General features: G+C 44.2%; 2 protein-coding genes across 3 annotated transcripts; both read right to left on the reverse strand.

Moving 5' to 3' along the window:
* Positions 1-4063: 4063 nt before the first annotated feature.
* Positions 4064-6236, reverse strand: LOC139306858 (gap junction alpha-3 protein-like). 2 transcript variants are annotated; one of them, XM_070930819.1, is made up of 4 exons: positions 6168-6236; positions 5404-5960; positions 4621-4901; positions 4064-4551 (listed from the first exon to the last, which is right to left on the reverse strand). In XM_070930819.1, exons 1-4 carry the CDS (start codon positions 6234-6236, stop codon positions 4064-4066), a joined length of 1395 nt encoding a protein of 464 aa, XP_070786920.1. The 2 variants fall into 2 exon arrangements, with proteins under 2 accessions (XP_070786920.1, XP_070786919.1); XM_070930818.1 differs by having other exon boundaries at positions 4064-4901.
* Positions 6237-11698: 5462 nt separating this feature from the next.
* LOC139306482 (gap junction beta-6 protein-like) lies at positions 11699-12863 on the reverse strand. The gene is made up of 4 exons (XM_070930351.1): positions 12693-12863; positions 12292-12446; positions 12003-12125; positions 11699-11909 (listed from the first exon to the last, which is right to left on the reverse strand). Exons 1-4 carry the CDS (start codon positions 12861-12863, stop codon positions 11699-11701), a joined length of 660 nt encoding a protein of 219 aa, XP_070786452.1.
* Positions 12864-13568: the final 705 nt, after the last annotated feature.

The raw sequence follows: 13568 nt of genomic DNA on the forward strand, positions 1-13568 counted from the left end.
TTCAGACGCAAGGCACTTCTCTTCAAAGACATTGTCATGTTACAACGGGAGCAATAGCAGGGGGTTTGTTCTTCATTTTTAACACATGGGAGTCTGTGTCCCTGCTGGTGGGGGCGCCATGAAAATCCCGTCACACAACCTCGGTTTTCCGTCGCGGGATTTTTGATTCAAGGCACATCCATGGTGTAAAAGTTGAAGTAGCCAAAAGCCTCTCAATTCATATTCAGGACAGAAAAAGAACAATCACTTTAGATTCATTTCTTGTCCATTCCAAGTCTAATTTGATCGTGTTATTTCCATAAATAAACAAAAATATGTTAATATCCCTCCTCCAAGGACACCCTTTTTTCTTCTATTCATAATATCTTCATATCCTCATAACAGCGGTGTGTGTAACTACCTAATTGTGCAAATCTTTATCTACATATCAAAGGTACTAAGAACAGCTTGGAACGACAAGGTTATGAAAAACATTTCAGCAATAGAAATAAGTAAAATGAACCTTGTTTCAACAATCTTTTAGAGACAAAGTTCAACATGAAGTCTTTTTTCTGGTGGAATTCTCCTTTCTCGGCGTCATGAGAAAGGAGTCGTAAAACTGACCTCGTGGTTGGAGCCATGATTGTCAAGGTCAGGGGTGAGGTTCCCAAGCTTAGCTCTTTAAAAATCCATCATGTATTGTGATCTCTTTGGCACAAAATACCTTTGGTTTGTTAAATATCTTTGGCTAAATCTTATACATCACAGCTAATGACTTTTTGTATAAAAATCGATCAAGTGCTTCAGCTGCCATGGTGTGCTGAGGTTGTTTATTGGCACCTAATAGGTTTGATCAGAGACATGTAAACATTTGACAGAGCCAGCAAACAGCAGAGGTTCAGTCTTTGGATCGTTCCTATCTTTGGAAAATATGTCGTAAAAAGTAGCTAAAAAAAAGCCTTTTACTGCATCCAGTCTTCTCGTTTGTCACCTCACGTTTCATTTGCTTTCTAGAAGTTAAGCGGTTGCGTTCATGACAAGTTGGAAATCAGACGTTTTCAAACTAAAGAGTTCTAAAAATGCACCATCACAAGCACCGTGCCAAAGGCCCTGCACAAGCCAAGCTCAGTTCCCAAGTCAAGCCACAGCTCATCTTTACTGCATAAGAAGCCGTCATCGCAAACTTTATGTTCATGCTCAAATCATAGCGTAGCATCATAGCACAATTGGAGGGAAGAGCACACGGTGATCAAATGAGACTTCTTTTCGTGCGTGCGCGGGGGGGGGGGTGTTGACGATGGCTCTGACGAAGCCATGACGCACCTGGAACACCTGATTGGAACGCTACAGTGAACAACGTTTGTAGCCTGGACCTGTTAACTGCTCACTTAATGCCAAAAGCTGATGATGCGTAACACACTCGTGTCCATTCCATTAAATATGACGCTAGCTTTATCCACCCAAACTAAAACACCAAGCTACTCCTTTAACAGGTGACTAATCCGAAACATCGACGGTGCTGATAATGTGCGATGAACATACAACATGCAATTAACTTTAGCAATTTAGAAGTTAGCCTCGGTGCTAATTCTGAGCTACCTAATTTACTTATTTATTACTTTATTTATCTACCATGGCTGTTTTACCCAAACTTTTTAATTTGATTATCGAGCTCATAAACAGGTTCCAAGTTGCCATGAATGTAGATGAGCAGCATTCCCGGTATATTGACTCATTTATTTGAAAGGCGTGTGTCCATTTTAGAGTCAAATGTTAATCGAGGCACTCTAAAATTTGGCAGCCAGCTAAAACTTAAAAAAACAAATCTCACACAGCATGACGGTCTTGAAGGAACCCAGGACGATGTCATGGGTTTACGTACCTGGTGGTAAAACATTTGACCAGACCTGGATAAAACTACAATAACGACGACGACGACGACGACCGCGAGATGTTGGTTGAAAGTGTCTGAAGAAGCGAGTAAGTGGACCTTGAGTTAAGATTATCTTGTCAAACTACAAAAACATTTTTGTTTATGTTGAAAAGTAAACGTATTGAATCAGACGTCTTTGCTTTCATTTGCTTACTTTGGCTATGCTGCTAAAATGCTAATTCAGGCACGTGTCATATAATCGAGCTATTTTTCTAGCATTTTTCAAGTATCTTAAGTGTAATCAACTAATATTCTGCTCAGAGAGAAACACAAAGATGTACAAACCCCAAAACGCTAAACCACTCTCCTTTGTTGACTTGCTACTAGGGTACATGTTTTATTCCTGAATGTTGGATGAAACATTTGATAAACTAAAGCTGTTGGGAAGTTATATGAACTTGTATTAAGCATTTTCTGTATTTGTTTTTTTTTTGGGGGGGCTTTTGTTTTGGCAGGAATTAATAAGAAGAACAGGAAAAAAATGAACATTCCTATGCGGGATGCCTGTTAAGAACTGACAGAGAAATAAAAGTGATCGCTTTGCTTTCTTTTTTTCCAAAATAAAATATCTAAAAGCTACTGTTTAATCTACAGCTAAGTCTAGAAAATGAACTTAAGAGTCCTCCTATACAGAACGGCTAGGGGGAACTCGACAGTTCTGTAACACACTGCAAACACAAGCATCAGAAAGAAGGTGTACTGGTTGTTACGCTCTGTTCAAGCTGCAAAGCTTAAATGTGCTCAATGCAGAACGCGCTGAAAAGCAGTTTAAGCCCTTGATCGTGTGCTCTTTTTTTAAAAGAAAATTGCCTCAACTCTTAACATTGGATCTTTGCATAAAGTGACCAGTGGGGCCAATGTCAGAAAAACGCGAAAGCACTTTTGTTATAAATTGCAGCTTGACCAGAAACTTAATTTTGAAAGTAGCTAGCTCTATGTAACATCCTGTGGTGCCTACCAATACTATTAGTCATTCTATATTTACATATTTATATACTTTATATAGTTTACCCTGATGTAACTGCAGAGATGTCATTTTGTAAACACTGAGACAAGATTAAGGTACCTAAACACACACACACACACACACACACACGCACACACACGCACACACAGCCTGTGAAGCCAAAGCCTATGTCTCAGGGTGGGACTGCTTTATCGCCCTCCTCCTAGTCACCTGCTCTGTCCTAACGCCAGTGCATCCCTCTCTTCATTGAAACTACAGGCCGGCTGAGAGCAGTACACACACACACACACACACACACACACACACACACACGGACAGATGCAACGACAGCACGCGGACTGTTCAGCTCCATCATCACGTCACAAGAAAAATGAAAAAGAAAGAAACAAAAGTGCAAACCTCTCCTCTGATGTCTCCCAGCAAAGAAAGAAAAAGAAAGATGGAAATAAAGGAATATAGTATTGCTGCCTCTACGCTCCCAAACTCATGAGTTAGTCCAATCATCATCATCATCATCATCATCATCATCACTATAACCTTTCCTTATTTGTGTTTGTTTTGTAGGTGTGCATGTAAGTATGTGTGTACAAATGTGTATGTTTGTAATCCCCACTTCCTGGGCCTGTACACCTCCTCTGTGCAGCCTCTCCAAAGAGAAGTGAGAGTATGGCCAGAACAGCAACAATAATCTAGGTGCTGTGCCACACCCTCCGGCAGCCATGTCTTTTACCATGGTGTCCTCCCGGCTCGTGTATCAACTATAATGACAGTGTGTTCTTTTTTTTTCTTTTTTTCTTTTTTCCAATCTGATGTGAATAAGCATGATGCACAGCCACCTCTCCGCTGTTCTCCAAAATGACTCCAGGTGTGTTGCTAGGAGACTTCTGCAAAGCACCCGTGAGCTGCTGGCATCAGTACGGCGCCATCAGAGTAATCTGGCCAAACTCTTTCTATCCCTACTTCTGGTTTCGCGATTCTGAAATGAAAATAAGCAGCCAGCTCCAGTGATAACGCGTTTTGCACGTCTTGCTTGCAGGCATGTCTTTCGCTGGAGGGCATGCTTGTGTGTGGTTTTATGCTGTTGTGCATATGTGGAGAAAAAAATGTAGGTTTTCTATGTGTGCACAGCATGTACGCGTGGTTGTGTGAATGTGTGAGTGTGTGTGTGTGTGTGTGTGTTTTAGCTACACTGCCAGGTCGTCAGGGCGAGCTCGGACGCCGCCGCTCTTGCTGGCCCGACTTGGCTTCCGGATGTCTGTCGCAGCGGCAGGAGGCTGATGCATCTCTGCCCTGGTAACCACGGTGAAGTCGTCATGTGGGACCACGCAAGGTGCTGTGTTGTCCTCGTCCGCCAGCGCCTCCTCCGGCGTGCGGGGGTAAAGAGGGGTATGACGAGGCAGTGTAGGAAACGTGGAGTGCTGCTCCCCTTGTGGAAGTGGTGGGCTTTTCTCCTCCTGAGCAGAGGAGGAGGCGGAGGTGGGAGGAGAGGGGAGAGGAGGAGGGTAGGAGGAGGAGGAGTTTCTCCCATCCAGATTGTGGAGCTCCAGCGCCATGTTGCTCCAGTTCTGCTCCATAGCCTCCAGCTGCCCGTGGCTCCCGACGCTCGCTTTGTCACCGTTGCCGTAAAAAGAGGCGGGCAGGGCCTCCAACAGGAAGTCGTCTGGGTGGAACGCTGTGCCGTCCATCTTGAGTCTGGTGTTAGGGTTTAAGGAGACCGCTACAGGGGGGGCCTCAGTTGGACCGTAGGCTCCTCCTATTGCTGCTCCACCCCCCACCACGTTGACGCTGGCATACACCGGCAAACAGTCGAGCACTGACGGAGAGGTCTGCTCGGGAATCGTCTCCGCGTCGCCAGGCTCATCTGCACCCAGCTGCAGCGACTCGCTGTCGGGCACAAACTCATTGGTGACCCCTTGCTTGACTTTCTTCCAGCCCAGGTGGTAGATCTCCAGCAGGTTGAGGACCAGAGACACGCAGGCGACCACCAGCATGAAGATGATGAAGATGGTCTTTTCAGTGGGCCTGCGACAACAGACGAGCATGATTTAATTCACAAATGAAAGCAAATGTATTTGTAGAAAATGTATGACGAAGTAGCATAACAACGGAAATATCACATCATTTTATACACACCATTTTTGATAATGGAGTACCAGATTAACACATTTAAAGGTTTATAACATGCCAAAATACTCAAATAAGTCTGGAAAGTTATGACGACAGAAAGTACACTGCGACGATCACGAGGTCAACAGCAGAAACACATTTAATTGGCAACCGCAGCGTTTAGCTGGACAACCCTGCATTGGCACCCAGGAGCCATTGTTGCAAAAGCTTCAAAGAATTCCGAGTGGTAGATCTGCCATTGTTATCGCAGCAGCTAATGTGTCGTGTGAGAACAGAAAGCTCGGTAGGCGTAGCAACATTAACAGGGGGGACAGGGCTTAGCCAATGTCAACTGAAGCAAAAATAAAAACAGAGAAGGAAATAAAATACATCATCTAATAAAATCCCACTCTCTAACCTGGAGATGAAGCAGTCCACAGTATTGGGGCAGGGCCAGCGGCCACATTTATACAGCGGCCTCAGGTGGAAGCCATAGAGGAAGTACTGTCCCAGGATGAAGCCCACCTCGAACAGAGTCTTAAAGATGATGTTGAAGATGTAGGTCCTCAATAAGGCCCCTCGGATCCGGATCTTCCCGTGCTCGTCGCGAATCGGCGGCTTCTCCTTCTTCCCGCCACCTCCTCCGTCACCCACTCCGTTGTGGTAGAGAGGGTCGTGGTCCTCCTGGTGCCGTCCGGCCTTTCTGAGCTCCTCCTCCCTCTCCCTCCTCTTCTCCTCCATGCGGACAATGTGCAGCACATGGCCCAGGTAGATGAGGGTGGGCGTGGAGACGAAGATGATCTGCAGCACCCAGAAGCGGATGTGGGAGATGGGGAAGGCCTCGTCGTAGCAGACGTTCTCGCAACCGGGCTGCTGCGTGTTACAAGTAAAGTCGGACTGCTCGTCACCCCAAACCTCTTCGGCTGCTGCGCCCAGCACCAAGATGCGGAAGATGAAGAGGACGGTCAGCCAAACCTGGGGAGGGAGGATGGAACGATTAAAGAAATGGAGTCAGTCCAGATGGAGACGGTCACGTAATGGGTTATGCCAGGCACTTCAGCTGGAATGCGGCCATTGGTTCGGTATGGTTAAAGTTAAGGAAGGTTGGTCCAATATCAGGACGAAAACCAAATGTGATATTGTTTCATATTCATCAAGTTCATCAGTCGTCAATCAAGTCACCTTTCCAATCACAGTGGAGTGTTCTTGAGCATTCTCCAGCAGCCGCCCTAGAAAGCTCCAGTCACCCATGCTTCACTCGATTTTCTAGCCTGGAGAGAGAAACGAGAGCCTGAGGTGAACAACACAGGAAGCCCCAGTGAGGAGTTGCAGGATGAGTGATGAAGAGGTTGTGAAGTACATGGAGTTAGGGCTCAGGGGTGAAGGATACGGCTGGTGTTATTCTATATTTTTCTAATGAAAAGACCGAAACCAATGATGCGTTAGGTTGCCTCTCAATTTGAAAAACGTTTCAACTGTGGCACTCGGACCCAAGCCCATCGTGTCCTACTGAAGACACAACTTTTATACAACAATAGGTTTATTGTTAAAAAAAAAAAAAAAGGCTGGGCACTGTAGTTTTTAGCAAACATCTCTCAAACAGAAATAAACAGTGCATTTGTTTGGATCTATTTCCAGTGGGGGACTAATACACATTTAGGGTGCAGGGAGTAATTATGGCACCAGTCGCCCAGTGCATCGGTGTGGCTCACTGATGGATGATAGATCCCCGTTTACCTAAAACACATTAGTTCTTTCACCACTGAAAGGAGACAACAAAAAGTGCCATAATAATGAAAAGGGAAAGCAGACTTACTAAAATATTGTTGTATTGTCAGTGATAAATCCATCGACCAGAGATCAGAAGGAAAACAATATCTGGAAAGGAGAGACAACTTTGTCAAACAGAAATCACACTAAATTCTCATTTACTGTCAAATTTCGAATACATGAATTCAATCTCACCACTTTAATTTCTTGAAACACTAATAATAATAATAATAAATAAATAATAAATAAACCAGAGGCAATCAGTTTAGTGTAAAACGCATCAAATTAAACCAGATTCGTGTTTAGTAAATCTAGGCCTGCTAAATGACAGACTCTCCGTTTTTAGTCCTTTCTACATATCTGCAATACTCTAATAGGCGATTTATCGGTGTAGCTCTAGTCCTTACAATTAATAATTAAAAGAAATCATTAGATTGTTTATAGTTTTTGAACTATAAAGACAGAATAAAACTGGATCCATGCTCGTATCTGTGAGTCAATCCCTGTGTTTATGCATGTGAGGATAAATTGGTACATGCACGCCTGTTTCTTACTTTATCCACATGTACATTTGCTTGCAGACGTGCACATATTTGTGCATACTGTGTGTGTGTGTGTGTGTGTGTGTGTGTGTGTGTGCGCCGCAGAGCTTGCTGACTAGTGGACAATGGCTGGCCATCTGTGGGAAGTGAATGAGTGGATAACAGGGTGTCCCAGTTGAATGCTGGACTCATCACATCCCAGGAATGCTGAGGAGGGCAAATGTTTGCCTGGGATCGACTGATATGTACACACACACACACACACACACGCAAAAGACATACACACACACACACAGCCTACACTACTCCTGTATATATAAGCCATTGACAACTTATTTTACTTCTAATATGAAAGGTAAACCCAAGACTTCTATCTGATTTACCCTCACAAGAAGTAAATCAGCAGTTTGAAAAAGCACCGAATAAAGGAAACATCATCGTCATAATGAAGTTGCGTTCCGTTACATTGCCCCTTTAATACAATAAAAGTTTCAAAGTCCACGTTCATAAATGATGTCATACACCTCTGCTAAATGGAAGTCCCATTCAGTGACTTTTTTCCAAACCCTACAGCTGAATAATATTCACGCAAACCCATGAATAGACTAATTACTGTCACTGTCTACTGATACACCGATCTAACAGTGGCATGTGTACATGTACATGATGTGTTGACGTGATGAAATACCATCTGTCACGACAGACAATGGAGAAGCTGCCAGATAGACATTGTCCTGGCTGGCGTGTGCTTTTGATGGATCAGAGGTCTTTGTGCTAAAACAGCCCAAACAGTTAACTCTTGGCCTGCCGTTTGCACCCCGAAACCCTTTTTTTAAGATATGCAGACAGTGGCGATGTCCACATGAGAGGCCATTCTGTTTGTTACTCGGTTAATCAGGCGGCCTAATGTTGGTCAGATGCACAGCCATAAATGTTACAATCAAAATCAGTTAGATTGATACGGACACCTCAGGGTCATGAAGTGCACAAAGTGTGTAAAGGTACAAAACATTTTGATGATGATGCACAACGGTTTGCATATGTAATGTACGTAAAAGTGAATAAATGTTTCACAAAAAGGTGCATGAAGTGCATGTATAAAGGAATGTAAAGGTGGATAAAGGTGTGCAATACCACAAATGTAAATAATGCTAAATGTGTGTAAAAGTACATAACAGTATGACAGAGGGCGTTTACAGTCCTATAAATGCAGATAAAGATGTGCGAAGGCAAACCTTGATGGAAAGAGTCCACCAGCGTGTCCAGGTGTCCGAGCTCTGGGCCCCGAGGAAGCGGCGTCCACGGGTGAAACATCCCGGAATAAACAGGGAATATGGAAATGGTCATTTTAACAACAGGGTGGTTAAGAGCAGCAGCTTCAGTGTGTTATTGTGATGGACGTTTTCTGTTGAATTTGCAACACTGATACTCCACCTATACGGCAAAGCATTCCTCCAACACACAGAGAACATGTTAGTGTAAGTTAGTGTAACAGGTCAGATGCATGATGTAGGTCTACAGTACTTCATGCGCTGTATATTCAGGTACTGGACCTCCGTCATCCGCCCTCTTTTTATAGCTTTTACATGGAGCTAGCAGTAGTCAACTACAAAATACAAGGCACCTGAATCAACGAGGACATTTTCACACACACAAAAAATTAATAATAATAACTTAATCAGTTTGCAAAAAAGTTTAAACCTTGTTTTGGTCTGCCAACACAACATTAGTCACCCACTAGGAACACTGTTTTTTTTAGTAGGTTGGGTACATATTCAAAATACAGCATTATAATAAAAATGGCAAGTTGTGTTTCAGTTGTATGTCAATTATCAATATCAATCAATCAATTTCAGAATAAATACAAAAACTAACGCAAAAGTTGATCTTACACACTTCACGAGCCACCTTTTTAAGAGAATAGGGTGGCCGGCAATGGGGAGACAAACTATCAAGGCAAATTGACGTTATGTAACACTCCCTGATTTACTATCCAGGCTCAGGTTAATGTGTTTTTTTTATTGATACTAGTAGCTGTGGTGTCATCATTCATTTTAAAGATTTTATGGTCATCAGAAAACTAGCCTACGTTCAATTCATGAAAATATTCGTGGCTTCCTGGCTGCCGTCTTTCCCACAGGGAAGTGAACGCAGCATGAGAGGTGCTGATAATCCAGCAGGTGGAAGGATGATAATCCCTCCTCTTCCCTCCCACTTCAACCAGCACACCATCACTCCAGCATCCACCTGCTTACCGCTCTCCTCTGGAACACGTCTCCCTCCCGGCCGCGCGCTTCTTCTCTCACTCCTTTGCTCCTCCTCCTCCTTCTTCTTCTTCTTCTTCTTCTTCTTCTTCTTCTTCTTTCTTTTACTCCCACGGGTGGGCTCGAGGCGACCAAACGAGGAGTAGGTGAGATTAGTGGGAGAGGAGGGGGAGGGAGAGAGAGAGAGACACAGAGAGAGAATTACAGAGAGTTACAGAGAGAGAGAGAGAGAGAGAGAGAGAGAGAGAGTTAAAAAAAAAAGACGCGAGGCTAGTCTAGTCTAAAAAAAAAAAAAGGGCGCGCGTGTGGAACCTGTCCCGCGAAGGCGAAGCGCAGCGGCTGCGTCCCGCGTGGCCAAGGCCATCCCGCCACTGTCACACATGGGTGTCCCCGCGCATGGGACGCACGAGGGGGGTGGGAAGGTACGTTGCTTGTGTGTGCACGCGCGCGCGTGCGTCTGACTGAGTAGGTAGGGGCAGAGGCGACTCCGTCACATCACTGACGAGCCGCATTTTAATACCGCTGCAAGCTGCTTGAAACGACGAAAAAAAAGAGCCCTGTTATTTATTTGAATAAAACAAAAGGATTCTTATAACTGCTACAGGTGTAGGCTAGCAGCGGCAATAATATCGGTAGTTCTATATAGTTGTTGTTGTTGTAGTCACGGAAGTTATAGAAATAGCTAATATTTAGCAGTAGCCTAGCATCCTGAGAGTAGAGTTGTCCTGGCGATATGTCAAAATGAGGAAACAACAAACATTAAATGGAACACAAAATGACAAAGAAATATCTCCATAGCATCAAAGTTAGCATGTCTTGCATACTTTTCTTACTGAATTAGTACTTATTACTTTTAAAGAGCTTCGTCGGTTTATAGCTCCAAGTCACTGGGATTTGTGAAAGATGACTGCGTAACTAGTCCACTGTGGTCGCTTGTTATGGGATGATGCACCGCCTCATCGCGGTACATTGCTGTTGCAACTTGGGTTTTGTGTCCCTCAGAGGAGAGGAGGGAGCTGTTTGCAGGCGCAGCTGGTCGCCAGCAGAGGGCAGCAGAGGTTAACGCAGACAGGTCGCTTGATGCGTCTGTTGCAAATGAAAAATGCAATTTGTTTTGCCGTTTTGACTTGAAATTTCAATGTAAATATAATATCAGCGCTGGGAATCTTTAAATCTATCAGAGATAAGACAAAAGAAACAATACTGCAAGGAGCTTATTATTGGTTTATTCCATTTTTTGCTTTTTGAAGATTTCAGTAATGTGCAGTCTACTGTCATGATAAAAATACTTTCTAAAGTACATTGGAATTTAAATTTCTAAAATACACTCATGCCTCACTGCCAAGGTACAAAGTTGGACAGTTTACACGTCAGTTGATTCTCTTCGTGCATCTGTTTTAATGAGTTCATCATCATAAGTCATTGTAAAAAAAAAAAGGGTTAAATATGAATTGTGAATACAGTCGCGTGGTTCTGCTTTCATGTGTGATGCAAGTGTTTGTTTGAAATTGCACCTCCAAAAGAATCCCTGTGTTAGTCAGCTTAGCGTTCCCAGACAGCAGACAGTCTTTTTATTACATTAGAATATACAAAAGTTACAATCGGAAACTAAGTGCTGACAAAGAATGTCATGTAAAAATACAGTTTTGAGTTCTCTCCACCCCTTGAATGTCACATTTTAACATCTCAGGTATCATAGAAAATGTTTTGTTTTTTTTTGAAGTTGCATTTACACGTGTGTTGTAATTGTGCAGCTTTAAAGTGTTTCAAGTCTTTGGAAAGTCATTTTTGTCTTCTAGCATGTGTCATCCACCTTGTTGCTGCGTCCTCAGGCTGAGACGAGGAACTTGTGGTTTGTCTTATTCTGCGTCCTCTCTCTGCCGGATTTATTGCATGTTTTCCTCTCCTTGTGTCCGCTGAGACTCCTGGGGAGAAAAAAAAGAAGAAGAAGAAGAAGGTAGACGTGGACGTTCCTGCATTTTGATAACCCAGATGAAGGATGAGGGACGTATCTATGTTGTATGAGCTGATCAGAGGCTCACACACACGTGGGGTGCACAAAAACATGATAATTGACGGAATAATGAATAAATGAATCAATTGATTAATCACCTGACTTTCTGAGTGATTAATACCTCTACCTAGTAACAGCCTTGGCGACAAGATACGCAAGTTCAGCCATGTTAAGGACCATGCAGATAGAAGAGGCAGTGGCCATGAAAACGGTGAAGATGGTTTTCTCGGTGGGCCGCGAGACGAAACAGTCCACCAGGTTCGGACACGGCCACTGGTCGCACTGGACCAGCCGTGGCATCTGGAAACCATCGTATACCACGTACAGGGCATACCTGGAGGGAGGACGCGTACCGCACGGTAATGATTACACCAAACCAGCGACAATGGCAGGCAGACAGACAGAAAACCAGAATCGCAGGTCTTACATGAAGCCTCCTTCAAACAGCAGTCTGAACACCAGGCTGCAGGCGTACGTCCACCAGAGGGCGCCAGCTATCGGGAGTCTCCGTCTCTTCAGGGTCTCCAGCTCTTCCTCCTGGCTCTTGTTGCTGAGGAAACCAGCTCTGCCAGAACCCTGTTGCACAGGATGACATCAAATGAAACGAGACACAACCAAGACCAGACGCGGGATGGCATTACGTCACATGGCATGACGTTATATGAAAGAGTGGGTTTCCGTCCCACAAATGAAACAGCACACACACACACACACACACCTGCAGGAGCCTCTTCTTATCCCTGTGGTTCCGATAGGCCACGTACATTGTGACCAGGAGCGTTGGCGTGGAGACAAAGACGAGCTGAAGACACCAGAGACGGATGTGGGAGACGGGGAAGAACTGGTCATAGCAGACATTTTCACAGCCGGGCTGAAAAAAAGTATAGAAAGTCTGTCATGAAAATGTAAAGTACAAGAACAGTCAAATATTCTGACTTGAGTGATCTCGCTGCTATTAAAAACATATATATTAATGACAGGGATTTCTTCAGCACTCTGAGGTTAAGTTGATGTACTGCTTTTGAGGTGTTGCATTCACGTACAGGTAAGTGACATCTTGATGACATAACATCCCACATCCAAGAAGGCGACAAGACGTGAAAATGATGTCTCTGACCTGCAGCGTATTACAGGTGAAGTCGGACTGCTCGTCCCCCCAGACGCTGTCGGCAGCGACAACCAGCACCATGACCCGGAAAATAAACAGCACCGAGAGCCAGACTTTACCCAGGCTGGTGGAGTGACGGTTCGCCCCCACCAACTGGGCGTACAGAGCAGGCCAAGACATCCTGGGGAGACGGTCAGAAACATGAGAATGAGAATACAATAACTTAACACTAGTTGCCAGTTTAAAAGTTAGGTTTTGGTTGTTTTTTTTTTCTTCTGGATTTATGTGCCAGGCAGTGGCAGGAGATGAGAGAGCAAGAGACAGGCCGTGAAACAACAAGAGAAGTTTTTTGAAAGAAGAAGAGGATGAAAAGGAATGAAACTGAGGAGGAGGAGGAGGGAAGGCCCGGCGCCAACATTCATGTGAACTGATGAACCTCTCTGCCCACTGCGGACTGTGCTGAACTAAACCCACTCCAGTAAAAACACACTGAGCACACTGTACAAACCCCACACTACTACAGCCTTCGCCAAGCCTCACCATTCACACTCAGCGATGGACTGATTCACCGTTTATTTCAATGTGGATTGTACTGATATTACATCTGTGACACAGTCATTAAGAGCAGCTGTTTCCAGTTGTAAAATGCTGTAAAATAGGAATTATGGTGACTATGGTGAATAAAAAGTGATGTTTTTCAAATCGGGAAGATAAAGTAACTTTTCTCACCTTGTGTCTGGGGAGTCAGGCTGTTTGCGGGAAAACGGTCCACATGGTCCTGTCCAACATGAAACAACAAACAGAACAGCTCACTGTCACACCGCCGCGGGCGTCATCAAAGTGACAATGGAAATGGAACGGAACCTGGATCTAACGTGCTGAACA

Source organism: Enoplosus armatus, chromosome 24, assembly GCF_043641665.1.
Source record: "Enoplosus armatus isolate fEnoArm2 chromosome 24, fEnoArm2.hap1, whole genome shotgun sequence".
Taxonomy (NCBI): Eukaryota; Metazoa; Chordata; class Actinopteri; order Centrarchiformes; family Enoplosidae; genus Enoplosus; species Enoplosus armatus.

Coding starts and splice junctions, on each gene's coding strand:
- LOC139306858 (XM_070930818.1), bottom strand. CDS start 6,236: ATGGGTGACTGGAGCTTTCTAGGGCGGCTGCTGGAGAATGCTCAAGAA. Junction 5,961..6,167: donor ACTCCACTGTGATTGGAAAG/GTGACTTGATTG, acceptor CTCCCTCCCCAG/GTTTGGCTGACCGTCCTCTT. Junction 4,902..5,403: donor GTGGACTGCTTCATCTCCAG/GTTAGAGAGTGG, acceptor CTGTTGTCGCAG/GCCCACTGAAAAGACCATCT.
- LOC139306482 (XM_070930351.1), bottom strand. CDS start 12,863: ATGTCTTGGCCTGCTCTGTACGCCCAGTTGGTGGGGGCGAACCGTCAC. Junction 12,126..12,291: donor AAGAAGAGGCTCCTGCAGGT/GTGTGTGTGTGT, acceptor TGGTTTCCTCAG/CAACAAGAGCCAGGAGGAAG. Junction 11,910..12,002: donor CTGTTTGAAGGAGGCTTCAT/GTAAGACCTGCG, acceptor TCCTCCCTCCAG/GTATGCCCTGTACGTGGTAT.